Here is a 17,844-nt window from a genome sequence, read left to right on the forward strand (position 1 = left end):
ATACAACCTCCATGAAGAAAAAAAATTGCTTAGAATTTATACTTATTTTATACCTAGCAAGGTTCTAAAAACATTTAGGTGTGTATCAATCTAAGAAAAAACTATCCTTTACATACCATCTCTAAATGTGCCTGTTAGTAAAAGAATTTCTCTTTGGGGGCTCTGAACAATGGAAGATGGGCAAGAGGACATAGATGTCTTTCCCTCCTTATATAAACTGATATTCAAAGTGTATTTGAGTAGGACATTTACATACACCTGCTCTCTTTCCAAATAAAGAAAAAAATACTTCCCTGCACTTTGAAAAATCTCATTTTACAGCCAGATTTCCAAACAAAATATACTAACAAGAAAATAAAAAGAGGGATATAGAGGTTGTTTTCCCCCTAATATTGTCCAATTTACCAAAACTTTTACACCTAGGGTAAAATGCAAAGACATCAATCAAAGGAATCACTGGGGATATGAAATAAATTTATAAATTTAAATGAATAACTATCACATAGTTTAAAAATTAAATATTTGTTGGGATGAAAAGAGATGAATTCAAGAAAAAAAAAAGTTTATTTGGCATTAAAAGCAAAGTTACTGGCGCTGCTCCTTACCAATGAACTTCTGACACCTGAAGCATTCTTCCAGCCACTCTGGCGTCACTATGTGCTTCACGACAGAAATCGCCGTCAGGAACTTCACAGTGCGAGTCACTTTGCTGGCAATGAGGTGTGTGCACTTCTGTGCAGACTCCGCAACCTCTCCACCAAGAATGTAGAGCTTCTAAAGGTCACAAACACAGGTCGGAAATGAAAAAGTTCAGCATCCACAGAGCCACACTGACACAGAGTAACACAGAGGAATATCTACCTAAAGACAAGGTTTATGACTGTAATTCTCAGCCACAGAAAACAGTGTGACAGGTAAAACAAAACCTGTAACTACAAGAGAAAAATAAAAAGGAGAATTTATCATTTACATTTCTGTAGTTCAATTCCACACAAATGAAGATTAAAACATGAATTCTCCATCAAACATCAATAACGTATCTCCATGAATAAATTAAATGACATGAGAATGATGCAGCTCACTTCACAATGAAGAGTAAACAGCCAAGACTTCCTAGGCCAAAACTGGTGTTAATGAGGAACATTTACCTGCTATCTTCATTTTTTGAAATGATAGCATAAAAACTGGCTAAGACTTGAGCATATAAAAAAGCGACCTCCTAATAACTATCCTCACATTTTAAAGGTGGAGAAATTAATTTGTTCTAAATGTATAATACTAGCATTTATAATTGTTTCTTTTCCTTAAAAAGGAAACCAGGAGTAAAATGTATGAATCCACCATAATACAGGTCAACTTATACTCTTAACCATCCTCTCCCTCACCAAAACAAAACAAAATCCCATCATCCTTTGGGATGTTATTTCAAAAAGTATATTGAAAACCTGTGCCCATTTATCATCTAAACAAATACACAAACTCCTTTTTGGCCTCACTCTACCCAAGAAAACTAATCTTGGATAGACTGTGTTTCAATCAGAGATCTTGAAAAGACAGTTTTCCTTCATGCTGGATGTCTTTATGAATACGACACAGAAGGAGACTTGCAAATGTTCATGTGACTATTAACATGGTTCCTGGCCTATACTAATAAGGCAAGTATCTAAGTATGAAATAATAGCACAGAACAGGGCAGGAAGCCACTAAATATTTAGTTATTACTATAAATACTACTAAAAATACTTCATAAATATGCACTATAAAGACTGTTATAACAAGATAGTCCTGACTATCTAAACTATGTAAGTTAATAAAACTGCTGATCTGAAGTAAATATATACAAAAAAGGACACTGCTAAAAATCCTTGTACGAAGTAGATGAAATTTCACCTTAATATACTGTTGAACCTGGACAGGCTCGAATCCAGTGAAAAGCACAAAAGGGGTCACTTCTGGAGTTAGCTTTTTAGTGGGAGGTGGTACGTCTTCAATTCTGTGGAAGAAATACACATAAAATAGTAGTGATTTCATATTTACTTACAATGAAAATTTTCTTTAGAAAACAAGGGATTTCAATAGTTTAACAAGCTTTAACTGCATGTGGTTTTTATTCTTAAAGGAAAAATACAATGAGCTATCTGTCCTTCCTTTCTTTCCACCATTTCCATAAAGTCACCTTCCAAAAAAGACTACCTTTGAAGCCTCCAAGGGAGGCATCAAATTCGCTTTTGGTTAAGATCAATACTTTCTTCTTCATCAATCCCCTCCTGATTAATTTTTTAATTGGCTTTCAGAAGAAAGCAAATATCAAAGTTGCTTGTAAACGTCACTGATTTTGCTAGCTCTATCACTTCATTTTTTTCTATCAAGTTTTTAAGATAACCTTGTGTGACTCAGGCCATTCCTTGTTTGCACATTCACCATCAATACAAGTCAGCCAAGACGAGTGTCGCTAGAGCTTCCAGTGTCTTTTACATTCTAGCCCTCTTCAACCACAAATTATAAAAACGTGGCTCTGCTCAAGCATACGTTTTAAATTAAGCCTTTTTGTTTTTTACATGAATTTTTTAGGTCTTTTTTTCAGCTTATTATTTCCTGAGACAGTCCAATAAAAATTTATTTTAAAATGTATTTGTGGTAATTTGATGACAGCCTCAAAAAAATCACATAATTAGGATTTTATTACAAAAGTCAACAGTTCAGTTTGTGTTCTGGAAGTGGGGAATGGAAAGAGGGAAAGAGGAGGAGCAGGGAGAGAAAAGATGAGGAACCCGGTAACTGCAAAAAACAATTCAAGCAGTTATATTTCACCATGTACAGTCTGGAAAGAAGAGTTTTCTAGAATCAAGGAAGAAAATAAAAGCTCTGTTTGGTTTGCTCCTGCATTTGCTATGCCTTTCTAATTAAATGATTGGAAGGACTTCATTATTGACTCCTGCTGGCCGACATGACACTAAAATGATATGCATCTCAATCTGCATACTCCAAGCCAAAACCCAACATGCCATGTGCATTGCACATGTCCTTCCAAAGGCTTTGGGTCTGGATCCTCCTTCCCACCATGGCCAACATTGCTTTGTCCTCATCAAGAACTGGCAGATCCAAGGAGCATACCCAAGATGACGCCACAGCCTACATGCTCTCTGGGCACCTACATGCTCTCTCGGCAGCCTACACGCTCTCTTGGCACATACAGCAGGTTCTTCAGCCGTGCCCAGGAGGCCTGGGGCTCCGCGGTCTATCTCTGAGCTGGGTTCTAGACCTCCCACCCCACTTCCACCACTGCAACTTCTGTTTTACATGTTGGAAAGGGGCTTCTTATAATATGCCACTTAAAGAAAAAGACTGAATTTTTTTAAAATAAAAAATATACTGGCCTATGTCATTAAAATGAAATATATCCCAATAAAGTTGTAAAGCAAAAAGCAAACTCTTTCAAATCCTATTTACTGCAAAACATTTTAGAAACTTTCCTCAATTGCCACCGATTTTCCAAAGCAGACCTGTGAAAGCCAGCAATAAAAAATGTAAGGTTATTACTCATACCTGGCTCTTTTGGAAGAAGGCTGGACATTAGCTACTTCATTCTGTTTCAGTTTGGGAGGTAGTCTTATACTCTGCAATTAAAATATTGTCGACTTTAATTCAATCAATCTACCAAGTAATACAGTAGCTTCCAAAAGATTTATGTGTCAAATAATCAAACTACTTAAACATATACAAGAATCATGTTCTTCTTCACCACATCAGAACTAGTCTTCACCTCAAAAGATCACTAGGACAATGCAAGTGGGGAGAAGCAGCTAATATTCCGGAGAGAACCTCTGTATCGTTTTTGTTTTTGTTCTTTTCTTCCCCTCTTTATTCACAAAATCCTTTCAGTACTTTAAAGTATCTTTGTTGCTTTTTTTCCTCCATGTTATATATATGCAGCCCTCAACCTTGAACTTCTCAAAATGGTTTTTATTTCAAATATTTTGTCCTGTGTCCCAATTTAGAATGTGGAAAACATGATTGAAATTACACCTCCACCCTAAAAGACTATTCCTAAAAGAGAAATTTCACCTATGAGATTTCACAAAAGATGTTACATGACAATCAGATCAACACTGCTACCAACAGCCAGACAAGGTACCAAAACCTACACTCTGCCTCAGCAACATGGTCACATCCACTAGGACCAGCTCCAGTCCCTGACCCTGGAGCAGAAGCCATGCCAAGCACAAAGAGAGCAGGAAGGAGATGGGATTCCCTTGTGGGGTCCCTACCACAGTCAGCATCTCCATTCTACCCTATTCCTTGTTGACTCCTCCTTCATAGTTTCAACTCAGAGGTTCTTTGACTTGTGTGGGCCAACCATGTCTTTCCCAGGTGTTTTATTACTTGAAGGAATTACTCTCAATCTTATTAATTTACTTCAACTACAACTTATTTTTTCTAAATATTGCTGCCATATCTAGACAACCAAAATAAATATATCTACAGAAAGCATTCAAAATCTATTAGCCCTGTCATACATAGAGAATCAAGCTTTATAATAATTTGCAGGAAAGTTTATTACTTTCCTATTATAGCCTTTATAAGAAAGCAATTTCTCAACTCTATTTCCAAAGATCGCATTTAAGTCTCCAAATTGTCATTCATTGGTATCAAGAATAGAAACAAATGGTGGGATAGGAAAAAAGGATAAACTGGGCCTCTTTGTCTCTAAGATTTTTAGCTTTTAATTACTGATACAAAGCCACAAGAGAAGCTGACATTTGGGGCCCCTGACAACTTTAGAATATAAGCCATGTAGTTTGGGAGGAAAACTCTGATGACCACTTTCCCAGTGTGAGCTTAAAAGCCACCATAAAATTCCTTTCAGCTAAAAGAACTGGGAGAATATTTGCTTTTGCTGATGTGTCAAAACTGGTCATGTCTTTAAAATTAAAATCATAACTACTAGTTTAAGCTAGGAAAACAATACATCTATGATCACATTATCACTAGCAAGAAGAAAACAAGACTGTGGCTTGGAGGGGCTTCCTCAGAGACGTGGGATGATTATCAGCAGCTTCCAGATGAGATCTGGAAAACGAGTAAGTCAGTAGATGAATAACCAGAAACACAGGCTTGGGTGTTAGCTGCTAATCCTCATGAAACTATTCTCCTCAGCTAGTTGTTCAAGTGGCACAATCCCTAAATTACCTCTGTATACAATAGAAATGTGGTGAAAACTTGGTGGGCACATGACATGGAAATCTGTTTTTCAAAACAAAGGTTAGTATATAACAACATGAACATAAACCAAAGCCTTTACATTACACTACTACTGGCCAACAGTAAAAAAAACTGTTGTTCTCAAAGTGCTGATGTTCAGTCAAACAGTGAGAAGTCACAGCAGACAAAGTCTAAACTGAAAAATTATTGAAGTGGTCCTGTCTGTAACTTAGTAAACGTGAATGTGGGGAAAAGAGAAAAAACAACTGATCTTCCACTCATCATGCTTGACAGATGAGAATGCAGAAAGCACCTCTTTGTCTTGTAACTAACAACCAATGGCCCTCACACTTCAAGAATGGCCTATCCTGAAAAGCAGAGACCTCCAGCCCTGTGACGTGACTCCCAACTCAGGACACTATGAAAACATTCCCCTCATCAAGAGACCCGGGACTCCTTAAGTTCTGATCTGTAGCCCCAAGTAGGTTACACACCCATTGCTTCCAGTGGTTCTTAAAGTTCTTGCCTTTCTAACCCTATGAAAAACAAGACATCATCTTTGATTTTACTGTTCTCTATAAGCAATCACATGGCTCTCTGAAGCTAATAAGCCCCTCACATGTATATATAAAAATAATGACAATCATATCCTAACAATTAAGAGAAAAATCAGTCCTAGGATTTACTGGAGTAGATAATTCGTTACCATGTTGACAAGTTACTAAAATAATTTTTAATTTATGAAGACAAATACATCCCTACTGCATCTTAATAATACAGTAATAGCCAAGGTAAGGTTATTAATTTGACATACCATCAACAACTCTGCAGACACTTTTAAGGGAACTCTCCAAGCATCTAAAGAGAGAAACACATTATTTTTTATGATAGATACGTTGTTTAAATAAAAAGGCCTTTTTGAAAAAGTCTTCCCTGATCATCCTCAACAGACAGGTGGTTTAGCTGACAACACTTAATAAGGATAAATGTAAGTACTATAATGAAGTTTTAAAGAAAGCTTTCCAGGCAAGGTGAGGGCATGCTGCTGCTTTCGTTTCACATGCTGTCTGGATGAAGTAGCACTAAGACCATTGGCAGCAAACAACAAAGCAAACGTTGTGTCGAAACCCATGGCATTCACCCTCCCACCGTGGGTTGTCTGGGTACACATTTCTAGGCCTGTGTCCAAGCCTGGGTTTCACATAGTCTGGCTTCTAGCAGGCACAAACCTTCTTGCCTTATCACAGGAGCCATGATGGCATCCAAGATGTAACAGCAAGTCAGTCAAAGCTCAACAGTGACAAAGAGGACAGACGTCAATTCTAGGAAAGCAGGGAATGTTCTGTAGGGTAGGGAGCAATTTGGACAAAAGATTAACTGGCCTGAGAGGCAAGACTATCAAAAAGCTTTCAAGCGCTCCTTCCATCTCTAAGAGTTCATCAAAAGCAAACAAAAATACTAAACCATGGCACACGCCTGTAGTCCCAGCTACTTGGGAGGGTGAGGTAGGGAAATCACCCGAGCCCAGGAGATCGAGCTGCAGTGAGTCATGATCACACCACTGCACTCCAACCTGGGTGACAAAGCGAGACCCTGTCTCAAAACAAAAACAAAAACAAAAACCAACCAACAAAAATCCTGGGCAGAGTGGGGAGAAAGAAGAAAGAGTATAGAAAAGAAATTGGAAATAAGTCAAAAACTAATTAGAAAGCTCAAGCCAGGCCTGGTAATTAGTATGAATAAAAAGATGGTAGAAGTAATGCTAATGATTTTATTTAAGTAAGATTTGCAGCATGTAGAATTTCACTTACCCAAAAGATTTAAAACTAAATGCTGGGTAGGGGCAAATGGATCCTGCAGACTGAATGCTGTGTAGCGACTATACTGAATCTGCCTCAGTGCCTCAAAGTTTCCCAGAAGAATGTCGCCAAGCCACTGGGCGTTGACACAGGGTATCCTCCACTCTTTGGCTTTTTCATACTTTAAACCAGTTGGTCTTTTTATTTTTTGAGGAGAAAACATATTTATTAAATGTTAGAGATGTCAACTGTCCAAATGTACATTTATTTCCAACAAAAGACAATAAAAAATTTCTCATAATAGAAGTGGGAGGCATATCCTAGCAAAGTTGAGGGTGACCCTGAATGGTAATGAAATATACACCTCAAGGCTCACACAGAATTACAAAACCACTAAGGAGTCTTACTTCTACCCTATTCCTGTTTTGTTCATTCAAATTTCATTAGTTCATCTAATTTCTTTAATTCAAATGTTTTCTAGGTATTTCTACTAACATTACTATATCATTGTCATACTTTAACAGACTTTGATTTCCACAAATTTCTACCACAAAACTATGACATACTAAAAAAGGCACAATTATTGAAATAGCCACTATATTGTGTGTAAATTTATGATTAAAAACAGTTTCGAAAATTTGCTTACTCTTTACAGATGAGGACTGTGTTGCTGCGGCATAGATAACCCGTATATTTGGCACCTGCCAAATAAGCCATTAATTTTAGGTCATCTCTGTCACTATCAACAAATCCAGTCACAGAAATAATCTAAGAAAAAAAGAGAAAATAAGGTAAACACAAAATAAGCAAAAAACCAAAACCAAGTACTATTTCTTCTACTTCTTAGTTGATACATATTTTTTCACTATTTCTTTGGCATTATGGAACACATTTGGTAGTATCATTCCTAAAACTTTCAAGACCAGAACTGTATTAATGGTCAAAAGGTTACACACATAGCCCTCACGGGGAGGAAGAAAAAGAATGAACATGAGATGCCTTGTTTATGTTACTGCAACACTGCTCAGACAATCCCAACAGTTACGTTATAAAGCACGTAACCACGAGCCAGCTCCTCCTTCTCCTCACTGATCCCAACGCTGAGATCATTTGAGTGGGAGGACCCACAACTATTGATTAGTTAACCCAATAGGGGCCGCCTTTGGTGCAAGACATCTGATTTATTTTTGGATTTTAAATAGTGTCAAAGACTGGAGAATCCATTAAATATCTACTATGTGCAGAAAGTTGTGACTGTTACAAAGAACTAAAAGAAAACACGCTATTTCTTATGAGCAGGCACTTATGAATTGGGCAAAAGTACATAGAGAAGCTCTGACTCAGAAGCCAACGCAGGAGCCTCAGGTAAGCGCTAGCAAGTGATTATTCGCCAAGGTCGAAGGATGATTTAACAAATGGAACGCGAGGACTCTGTCTTACATGCTGTGAACACGGCTTTCCTCCTGGTGGGAAGGCCACTGGGAAGTGAAGGGCTCGGTGCGGCGGTACCATTTTCTTCTTCTTTAAGACTGTGTTTAACCAGTGTGCAGTGACACATCTCTTTCTTTCTCTTATTGCCTGTCAAACATAAAATTATAGGTTTGTTGTTTTTATTTTTCTGCTGCAGGATTAAAGAAAATTCTAAGGTTGTATAACTACAATGCCCTTTTCATTGGAAGCCCCATAAAAGAATTTCATGACATCTAGCACTTGATTAAAGTAACGAATTAAAACCGTGTAGCTGGTTACTTGAAATACAACCTAAAAATGTTACTATCCATCTGCAAACAAGAGTCTACAAAAGCAACAAATTCTACAACAACCTTAAAAATAACTTCAGTGATGACTGAAACAACATGTGTGACCACCAAAGTTAAAAGTGCCCCATAAGGACAGAGGGCCCCACGTTAAGAAAAAATATAAAAAACCATCCACCTAAGATGAACCACAGGAAAACAAAAAAAAGTCTCAGAAGTATTTCCACATTTTTACAGGAAAAGCAGATCCTGTGAATGGCTATCCTCTTTAAGAGGGGTGTCTTGGAAGTCATTTGTCACATATATATATAATCTGTCTACAATAAGCATTATTTTTTGAAAAGAAATGAAACTTCAGAGAGCACAGGAAGGTAATATTGAGGAGAAAGCCTGCACCCCGGTAGTTTTAGAAAAGCTCTGTAAGGGACCTGGTCTTTGCACGCTTGTGTGCAAGTCACACACCAGTACAGAATCCTGCGTCCCTTCACCGTGCACAGAGAGCAGCTGGAATGGTGATTGCAGGGAGTGTCCGCCCTTTCTTTCTTTTATTTTTTTTTGAGATGGAGTCTCGCTGTGTCACTCAGGCTGGAGTGCAGTGGTGGAATCTTGGCTCACTGCAACCTCCACCTCCCGGGTTCAAGCAATTCTCCTGCCTCAGCCTCCTGAGTAGCTGGGATTAGAGCTGCACACCACCACACCTGGCTAATTTTTGTATTTTTAGTAGAGACGGGATTTCACCAGGTTGGTCAGGCTGGTCTCAAACGCCTGACCTCGTGACCCGCCCACCTCGGCCTCCTGTCCGCCCTTTCTTAACACCAACTGAGAACATCCCTTTCTTTCTCCATCGCTCAAAGACAATGGTGCCCACAAAAGGTATCAATCCCACCAAAGATTCGATCACAGGAAGAAGCAATTTTCCTATCTTTAGAGGTAGAAAAAAGTTCTTTCCAAAAATAATAATCACTAGCATTTAAGATCGCATATTAAAAATGCCAGACCTTGCTCCTGGTCGCAGCTAAGGCTATTTTCCTTACCTGTGCATACGCGCTGCTGACTTGACTCTCACAGAGAAGGTGCGTGCATCGACTCGTGAACGTGGGGTCAACAGTGCCACCATGTGCCTGGATTATCTACACACAAAGACCCGACCAATGCAGTCATCAGTCACTCAGAATAGAGGAGAATTCCAATTTCAAATAAGGCAGCTATTAAAAGACTCTATCATATATTTATATCATGTATTTCCCCAAAGTATCAAGGACATGTAACAGTTCTATTTACGGACTTTTCTACCCAGCACCATACAATGAAAATGAACTCCAATACTCTAAATTTAATCTGAATTCCCAGGAAACAAGAGAAGAACAATGGAATGCACTCCAGGGCTTCTCAAGCTCAGTATAACTGCCACTCTGGACCAGGGAGTTCTGGGAAGTGGGGGCTGTCCTGTACAGAGGAGGATGTTTGGCAGTGTCCCCAACTTCTACCCACCCTATGGCAGCAGCAGCCCCCTAGCCGCGACTACTAAAGATCTTCAGATACTGCCAAAGGTCTATGGTGGGCAGATCCACCTCCCTTAAAAAGGGAAATAAAAAGCAAATCAGAATGAAATTAGTAAATCCCAACAGTTTCTTCTCAAAACAGATCTGGTTTTCTGGGGGAAGGAATTGCTCTGTGTCCGGGCTGTGACAGCTGCACGACCCTGGACATTCTTCAGAACTCAAAACATCGTACATGGAAAAAGGAGAATCTGACAGCCTATTAGGTGAAATATAAACTTTAAAAAGACCTGCCCCCTAAGAAAACCGATTCTTTCACTTACTACTTTTAAGATGTGAATGTTTATTTTTCCTATGGCTAAGCATAAATATAGTTTAATGAGGCACAGGACAAAACCACAGGTTCCTCACCCATCCCTGCTTTTCACTCCCCTGAAGCACATTTAGCACTTTAAGCTGTTTCCGCTGACAATTATTAATATATTCCAACTCAGACTTTATATTAGTTCCTTTTCTCTAGTTTTACATAACCATCTACCTCCTACTGTGGACACTGTTCCCCTCAATAACACACACATTCTTCAAGCCTTCCTGATTTGGTTATATCCAGACTCTTGTTTAGATCATTCATCAGTGACTTAACACAATGTAGCCCAGCCACATGGCTTAATATGGCAGCCTAAGATTAGAGTTCCTTTCTGGTATAAACTTTGGTTTTCCCTGGTGCTAATCACTTCCTCATCCCAGCCCCCCAGAATTTGCCCTTTTCTTAGTTTTCTATATACCTTTTACTATTTCATTCCCAAACTCTATGAAAAAATGTACATATGGTGGTTCTATAATATGTCTGCAAATTACTGTATACTTCTCCCTCTAAGAGTTGGAGCTTTACTCCCCTAGCATTAAATATGGTCTAGACTTAGTCACTTAATATGGTGGAATTGACAGTGGGAGTCTCCCATAACTCAGTCACAAAAGACACCATAACGCTGCGGGTTTTCCCTCTCTCTATCTTGGGTCACACCCCCTGGGGAAGGGAGCCAGCTGTCATGCTGTGAAGACACACAACCAGCCCTCTGGAGAGCCTCTGTGGTGAGGAGCTGAGGCCTCCAGCCCACAGCCATGTGACGGAACCATCCTGGAAAGGGCTCCTGCAGCCTCCGCTGGCATCCTGACTGCAACCTCAGGAGATAGCTGAGCCACAACCGCCCTGCCAAGCTGTTGCAGGATTTCTGACCCACGACCAAACTGAGAGGTAATGTTTATTGTTTTAAGCCACTGCGTTTTGAGATAATCTGTTACACAGCAAGAGAAAATGAATGTAGTATCACCTATACTTAAGCAACACAGGTGTGAACTGTGTGGGTCCACTGATAGCTGGATTTTCTTCCACCTCTGCCACCCCTGAGGGAGTAAGACCAGCCCCTCCTGTCCCTCCTCCTCCTAGGCCCACTCATCGTGAAGACGACGAGGATGAAGACCTTTGTGATGATATACTTCCCCTTAATGAATAGTACGTATATTTTCTCTTCCTTATGATTTTCTTAATAACATTTTCTTTTCTTTAGCTTACTTTATTGTAAGAATATGGTAATACATATACAAAATATGCGTTAATTGCCTGTTTATCAGTAAGGCTTCTGGTTAACACCAGGCTATTAGTAATTTGGGTTTTGGGGAATCAAAAGTGATGTATAGATCTCTGATTGCATGGGGGTGAGCACCCCTAGGCCCCACACTGTTCAGGGGTCAGCGGTACATGTCTCTCCTCAATCTACCAGTGTTTTCGTTTGCTTGCTCCTCCTGGAAGTCTCTCTTCCGGTCCCAGGTCTAGTTCTCTCGACACCTACTTTCTCATCTATTGGCGTTTTCCTTTACCTCCATCCTAGGAACTCTCTTTCAATCTCTGAGTCAAATGCCTCATTTCCTGGCTACCATGTTTCACTCTCTGCTGGCATAGTGGCTTCCTAAGAAAGAATATAAGGGAGGTACATTTTTTACCATTAGTCTACAAATATCCTCCTTCCATAGTCTTATGACTGATAGGCTCTATAGGTTATTTTAGGTTGGAAATTATTTTCCCTCAAAAATGGAAGAAGCTGCTCCATTGCTGGCCCCCGCACACTGCACTGGAGGCTCCCGAAATCGCCCAGACTCTTGATCTGTCCACGTTTCCCCTCCAGTGAGCTTGTCTTTGAGAGAAAACAGTTTTCTCTACCAGCATTGTGAATGTTCCCAGTTGCCTTATCATGGCTCTCCTTACATTTCTTTTCAACCTGAGGGCACATGGCCTTCAGTTGCAAAGCTATTTTCTTTCATAATGTTCTTGCCTTCATTTTCTCTGTTCCCAAGATCCTATTTAATGTTAGACCTCTTGGATAAATCTTTTAACTTGAAAACAAGACAAAAACCCCAAACTTTTCTCCACTAACTTTTGTATCTTTGAGTTTTGTTGTGCTTCTCAAGACAGTTTCTCAGTGCTGCCTTCGAACACTTCTGACTTTTAAAAAATCTCTGCTGCTGTCCTTCTCAGAACTGCTCCCTTCCTTCCTCACCCTGGCACATGCCATCCGCCTCTTTCCTCAGCCAACCACACAGTCATCTCCCTGGTCACCCTCAGATTCAACCCTTTACTATTTAAAATGCACAGCTGATCACTTCACCTGCATCTAAACTTCACCACATGGCACATCAACAGGGTCTCGGAAGACACACCAGCCCTGGCTCCTGCCCCAACCCCTGCCTCGTGGATCCCACTGAGGCACCCTCCTTTGCACCCTCCTGTCAGTTTCACCAATCACATGCCTTTGGCTGTGCTGCACTATTTGGAAAATCCTCCCCCCTAATTCTCACTCCTACTCATCCTATAAGCAGTTCAGGAATCACCTCTCCCAGCAGACTTTTCTTAACACATCACCCCACAACACGATGGGTGAAGGTCCTTTCTCAGGCTCTCACAACAGCCTGCATCTGCCACCCCACCTCTGCTTAGCCGTGTGGCTGCCTCTCGCACTGCTCTTCCGTTTTCTCCGTCTCTGTGATTTCGCACATATTCCCTAGGTCTTGCAGCATGCTTGGCACATAGCAGGGGTTTAAGCACTAGGGATGTTTATAGTGAAGCACAATCAAGATATATTAGAGGCATATTTAAACTCGGTTTTTATAAAAAAAATTTTTTTGACTCAGTTTTGTTTTGGGGAATGCAAGAAAAAGTATTTCTTTTCTTTAAAGGCCACCATGCATGATAATACATAATTAAATTAACTCCAGTTTCACAATTGGGCTGGAAGAATTTGAGGTTCTAGAGATTCCAGGATTTTCTAACAGTTACCTTTGGAGAAAGAGAAATAACTGAGATGCATACAAATTAATAGTCCCTCTCCCAGGACACCAAAACCCTGAACTTATTTCCATTGCCCCAATTATACACACATAATTAGTGCCCCCTGGAATTTCCAAGCTGAAAAAAATAAAAAGTCCACCATCTTCATCTAACAGCTGAGAAAACTGATGCCCAGAAAAGTGCTGTGCCTCAGGTCACACAGAATGTTAATCAAAATGCCCGTCACACATTCAGAACACGTGTAGGTGCAGCTCAGTGAATGCAGCTAAGTGAACACAGTTACATCTACATAAGAAAGAACATCTTCAGACACAGTCATCCTTCCTCCAGGCACAATCTCACCCTTTTCCAGGTGGCCAGCAGTTGCTTATCAGACATCTGCTCTGGATAATCCGCAATTGCAAACACACATCCCAATAAGAAGCCTTCTTCTGGAACTAGAGTAAAATTACATAAGAAAAAGAAAATTAAAACCCTATGAATATGCTTGCACAAAAGTTAAAAAGTGGCGCCTCACAAAGTCAATCTGTTATGTTTATCAGTCTTGACCATGACGTATCTGCCAGTAATCAGAGTGCATAGGGAATATTGCTACGAAGATACTATTTAACTGTCTACATCAAATGATCATTAAAAACTAAAACCAAGGTAACTCATGCCTGGCCATTAAATACCCTGAATGAGTCCCTGTGGCAGCCTAGATGTTCTACGGGACACCAATATTCACTTCAGGATATGATGTCCCAAAGTACAAAAGAAAGCATAATTATCCCATGGTAACTATATTCTTTGTTAGGTATGAGACTCACACTCTCTATTTTGTAGTAATTGTTTTGATATGAATCCTCACCCCACACTCAAACACTCTCAAAGCATTTATGTGGGTACAAGACTTTTAGGAGAGAGGGAAAAAAATCTCCATTACTAACTCTCCACTGCTGGATCATGTCCAAAAAGCTGATGCTGCTGAGGCGGTGGTGGTGGCTGCTGTTGCTGCTGCTGCTGCGGGGGCTGCTGAGGTGGAACCTGATGCTGCAGCGCCTGTGACGTCTGACTCAAGTGTGGCGCTGTCTGACTTTGCATCTGCTGCTGCTGCTGCTGCTGGTGCATGCGCTGGAGCTGCTGCTGCTGAATCTGCTGTTGCTGCTGCTGCTGGAGCAGGCTGTGCTGCTGCTGGAGCTGGGCAAGCTGCTGCTGCTGGAGCTGGTGCTGCTGCAGCTGATGGAACTGCTGCTGCAGGGCATGCTGCTGCTGAAAGGGCTGGAGCTGCTGCTGAGGGCGATGCAGCTGCTGTGGAGGATGCAACTGTTGCTGTGGAAACTGTAGCTGTTGCTGTGAAAACTGATGCGGATGGGCTTGCTGCTGCTGCTGCTGTTGCTGTGAAAATGGATGCGGCGGCTGCTGGGGGTAAGGTTGCTGAGAGATCTGCTGCTGCTGCTGCTGCTGCTGCTGCTGGAGCTGCATTATCTGCTGGGGCTGAAGGTGTAAAACCGGGTGCTGCTGCTGCTGCTGCTGGGCCTGCTGCTGCTGCTGTAGCATGTGTGTCTCTGGAGTCACTTTCACTTGGCTAAACAGCATTGCATTGGCATTTGTATGTCCCTGCTGGCTGTGATTCACCTGCTGTTCTAAATTTTTCGTAGGTGCTGAAAGAGTCTGTAAGATCTACAAAACAAAAGTTAGGTGAAATATTATCAACAGTTCCTGAAACAGATGAATGATAGTTTCTTAGTCAAGAGAATAATGGCATATCCTATTTATTAACAATATTCAACCAAGTAGACACAGCAAACGACTGGAAACTGCAAAAACAATACTGCATTTTCTTTTGTATTTATTTTGTAACGCCAATATCGTAAAGTAAATTCATATATTGAGACCACCAAAATTTGAAACTACATTAGTAAAATGGAGTAAACTAACGAATTAAAGTAACAAAGACTCAGACGGCTGATGTGTTTGCCAGAGCAGGGCATGGGAGTCCTGTGCACACCTGGTAGCTAAGCCTTGGTGCTCCCTGCACTGTGCTGCGGCACCAATCCACTGCCCATCGCCTGCATCAGCTCCGCAGACCCTCTCCTGGCCCAGGAATGCGCTGAGGAATGACAGGTGGTGAAGGCATCTGGTAATCAGGCTCAGCCTCACCTCAAACCTTCTCGCCACAGCTGCCACTTCCCATTTCCTCTTGTCTTACAGCCCAGAGTCTAGTAAAGAAAGGTTCTCAGTGGATCACCTTCCAGATGAAAGCAGCATGACCCAAGCTGTGAGTCCAAGAGGCTTTCGCTCCACTGTCAACTTGCTATGTGCACTGGCATGCTATGGAAAAGGAGGCCAGCTAAGACACCACCGGGGCTGTTTAAATGGTGATGTTCCTCCCAACTAAGGACTCATCATTAGAGCTGGGAAATGATGCTTCCTCAAAAATGACTGAGTTCTTCACGGGGGACACAAAAATATTTCAAGCTACAAAAAAAGAACTCAAACCAGACTATTTGTCTTCTAGCTCTTTCTGCTTCACAATGACAGGGAATAAGCTGAGAGTTCTGTGTACGCTGAGGAGTAGGAGAAGGACGGTGACCAGCAGATGCCCACCAAGCAGAGTAAGTTATTTTTTTAATATCCTATAGGGCACTGAATACAAGAGATACACATTATACAATGAATTTTGTTCAACATGCTCAAGCAACAAAAATTTGAAACCAACTTCTTATGGTCATGGAAATCAGTAAAAATAGATTTTACTTAACTCAATCCATACAACTTTTAACCCTATTAAAAGCATTTAAAATTTAAATAAAATTCTAGGAATTTAACACATATCAGAACTATACCAAAATCTCAAACATATTCTAACATGTATCTTTCACTTAAACAGATTCCAAATTGCAAAGGTTATATGACCTGCAAGGGTAACAGATTTTGGATTTAGTAATAAATAATGGAGTTTAGAATTGAAATAAGTCAAAATCAAGAGCTTGGGCACACCCATCTTTAAAATCACCTTATGTATGAGACATCTCTATAAAAGGATTCAAGACTTCAGAAACACCTGAGTGGAACTCTAAGCAGAAAAATGTCTTTTAAACAAAATTATAAGACAACTGTTTCATCTCCATATTTAAAAGTATTTTTAAAAATCCAGAAAAGAAGAGGGGACAATTCACCCCACAACATGCCACCCCACGGAGCCCAGCAGCATTTGGTGCTGTGCAAACACCCGCTAAGAAGCATGCACGTGTGGGGCACCTGCCTGCCTGGTGGGCACCAGCCATGAGCCCTACACGGCCAACTGCTGGAAACAGCGGCTGCCTCTTGAGAAGGTAAACAGCAGTGAGGGGTGGGAGGGGGGCTGAGAGTTTAACTGTTCACTCTGTCCTTTGGTATCATTTGAATTTTTGAATTTTGTACACATATTACTTTTTCACCCTCATATGTAAACAGCCCATGGAACTCTGAGGGATGGTAAAGAAATAAATGCCCGTCTGCAGGTGGACAGGGCTGAACCAGTCATTCACCACATGCTGCTCCCCGCCTCTCTGTACCTGCCAAGCCCAGGTGTAAGGGAGCTCAGGAACGGGCACAGGACCTAGACAAACACAGCAGCAGACATCAGGACAGCACAGAGGCCAGAGGCTCCTATTTTTCAGATTGGCCAAGAGGACTCAGCAGGGTCTGCTGCCTGTAGAAAGTGCTCCATCTGATCGCAGAGGGCTGAGGGAGGCCTAGGTAGGACAGGAGGCAACTTACAGCTGTTTCTACTACGGGCTTGAGTTAAGATGGGTCCTCATCCACTGCTGACCCAGCCCATCCACTGCTGACAGAAGGCAACTTAACAGCTGTTTCTACTACGGGCTTGAGTTAAGATGGGTCCTCATCCACTGCTGACCCACCCCATTAAGGGAGAAGAACAGATGGAGATTCAGAACAAGAGTCCTGGCTAGGAATGAAGATGGCCGTTGGCCTGGAACCTTCTCCACTTGAGGAAGCGAGAGGTGCAGGCCTGGATGGAGAGGAGAAATCTGCAAGGCCAGCCATCGAGATGCCTCCCAAAACCCCTACCACATTCATCCGATCACTTTTTCAACCATCTGATCTGCCTCTGGCTGGAAACATGTTAGTCCTGGAGAACGTAAGAAAAAGAATCTTAATTGCTCAATTACGTAATTGTGCTATACTACAAACAATTCTGAATGAATGTCAAGTTTAAATTTTTCCATCACAACTGTCATAATCCTCATTTACATTAC

At 41.0% G+C, this 17,844-nt stretch overlaps 1 protein-coding gene across 4 annotated transcripts in view; it reads right to left on the reverse strand.

Moving 5' to 3' along the window:
• The window catches only part of PAXIP1 (PAX interacting protein 1), a 59,276-nt gene that overhangs the window by 9,953 nt on the left and 31,479 nt on the right, over positions 1 to 17,844 (reverse strand). For all 4 annotated transcript variants that reach the window (XM_055392182.1, XM_063708876.1, XM_063708875.1 and 1 more), the window contains 10 exons: positions 14,530 to 15,262; positions 13,943 to 14,037; positions 9,793 to 9,888; positions 8,442 to 8,579; positions 7,648 to 7,769; positions 7,014 to 7,198; positions 6,017 to 6,060; positions 3,547 to 3,617; positions 1,891 to 1,993; positions 606 to 774 (listed from right to left, as the gene is read on the reverse strand). In XM_055392182.1, coding sequence (XP_055248157.1) covers positions 606 to 774; positions 1,891 to 1,993; positions 3,547 to 3,617; positions 6,017 to 6,060; positions 7,014 to 7,198; positions 7,648 to 7,769; positions 8,442 to 8,579; positions 9,793 to 9,888; positions 13,943 to 14,037; positions 14,530 to 15,262 — 1,756 coding nt within the window. The remainder of the gene's footprint in view (positions 1 to 605; positions 775 to 1,890; positions 1,994 to 3,546; positions 3,618 to 6,016; positions 6,061 to 7,013; positions 7,199 to 7,647; positions 7,770 to 8,441; positions 8,580 to 9,792; positions 9,889 to 13,942; positions 14,038 to 14,529; positions 15,263 to 17,844) is intronic.

The sequence above is a fragment of the Gorilla gorilla genome, chromosome 6, assembly GCF_029281585.2.
Source record: "Gorilla gorilla gorilla isolate KB3781 chromosome 6, NHGRI_mGorGor1-v2.1_pri, whole genome shotgun sequence".
Classification (NCBI taxonomy): Eukaryota; Metazoa; Chordata; class Mammalia; order Primates; family Hominidae; genus Gorilla; species Gorilla gorilla.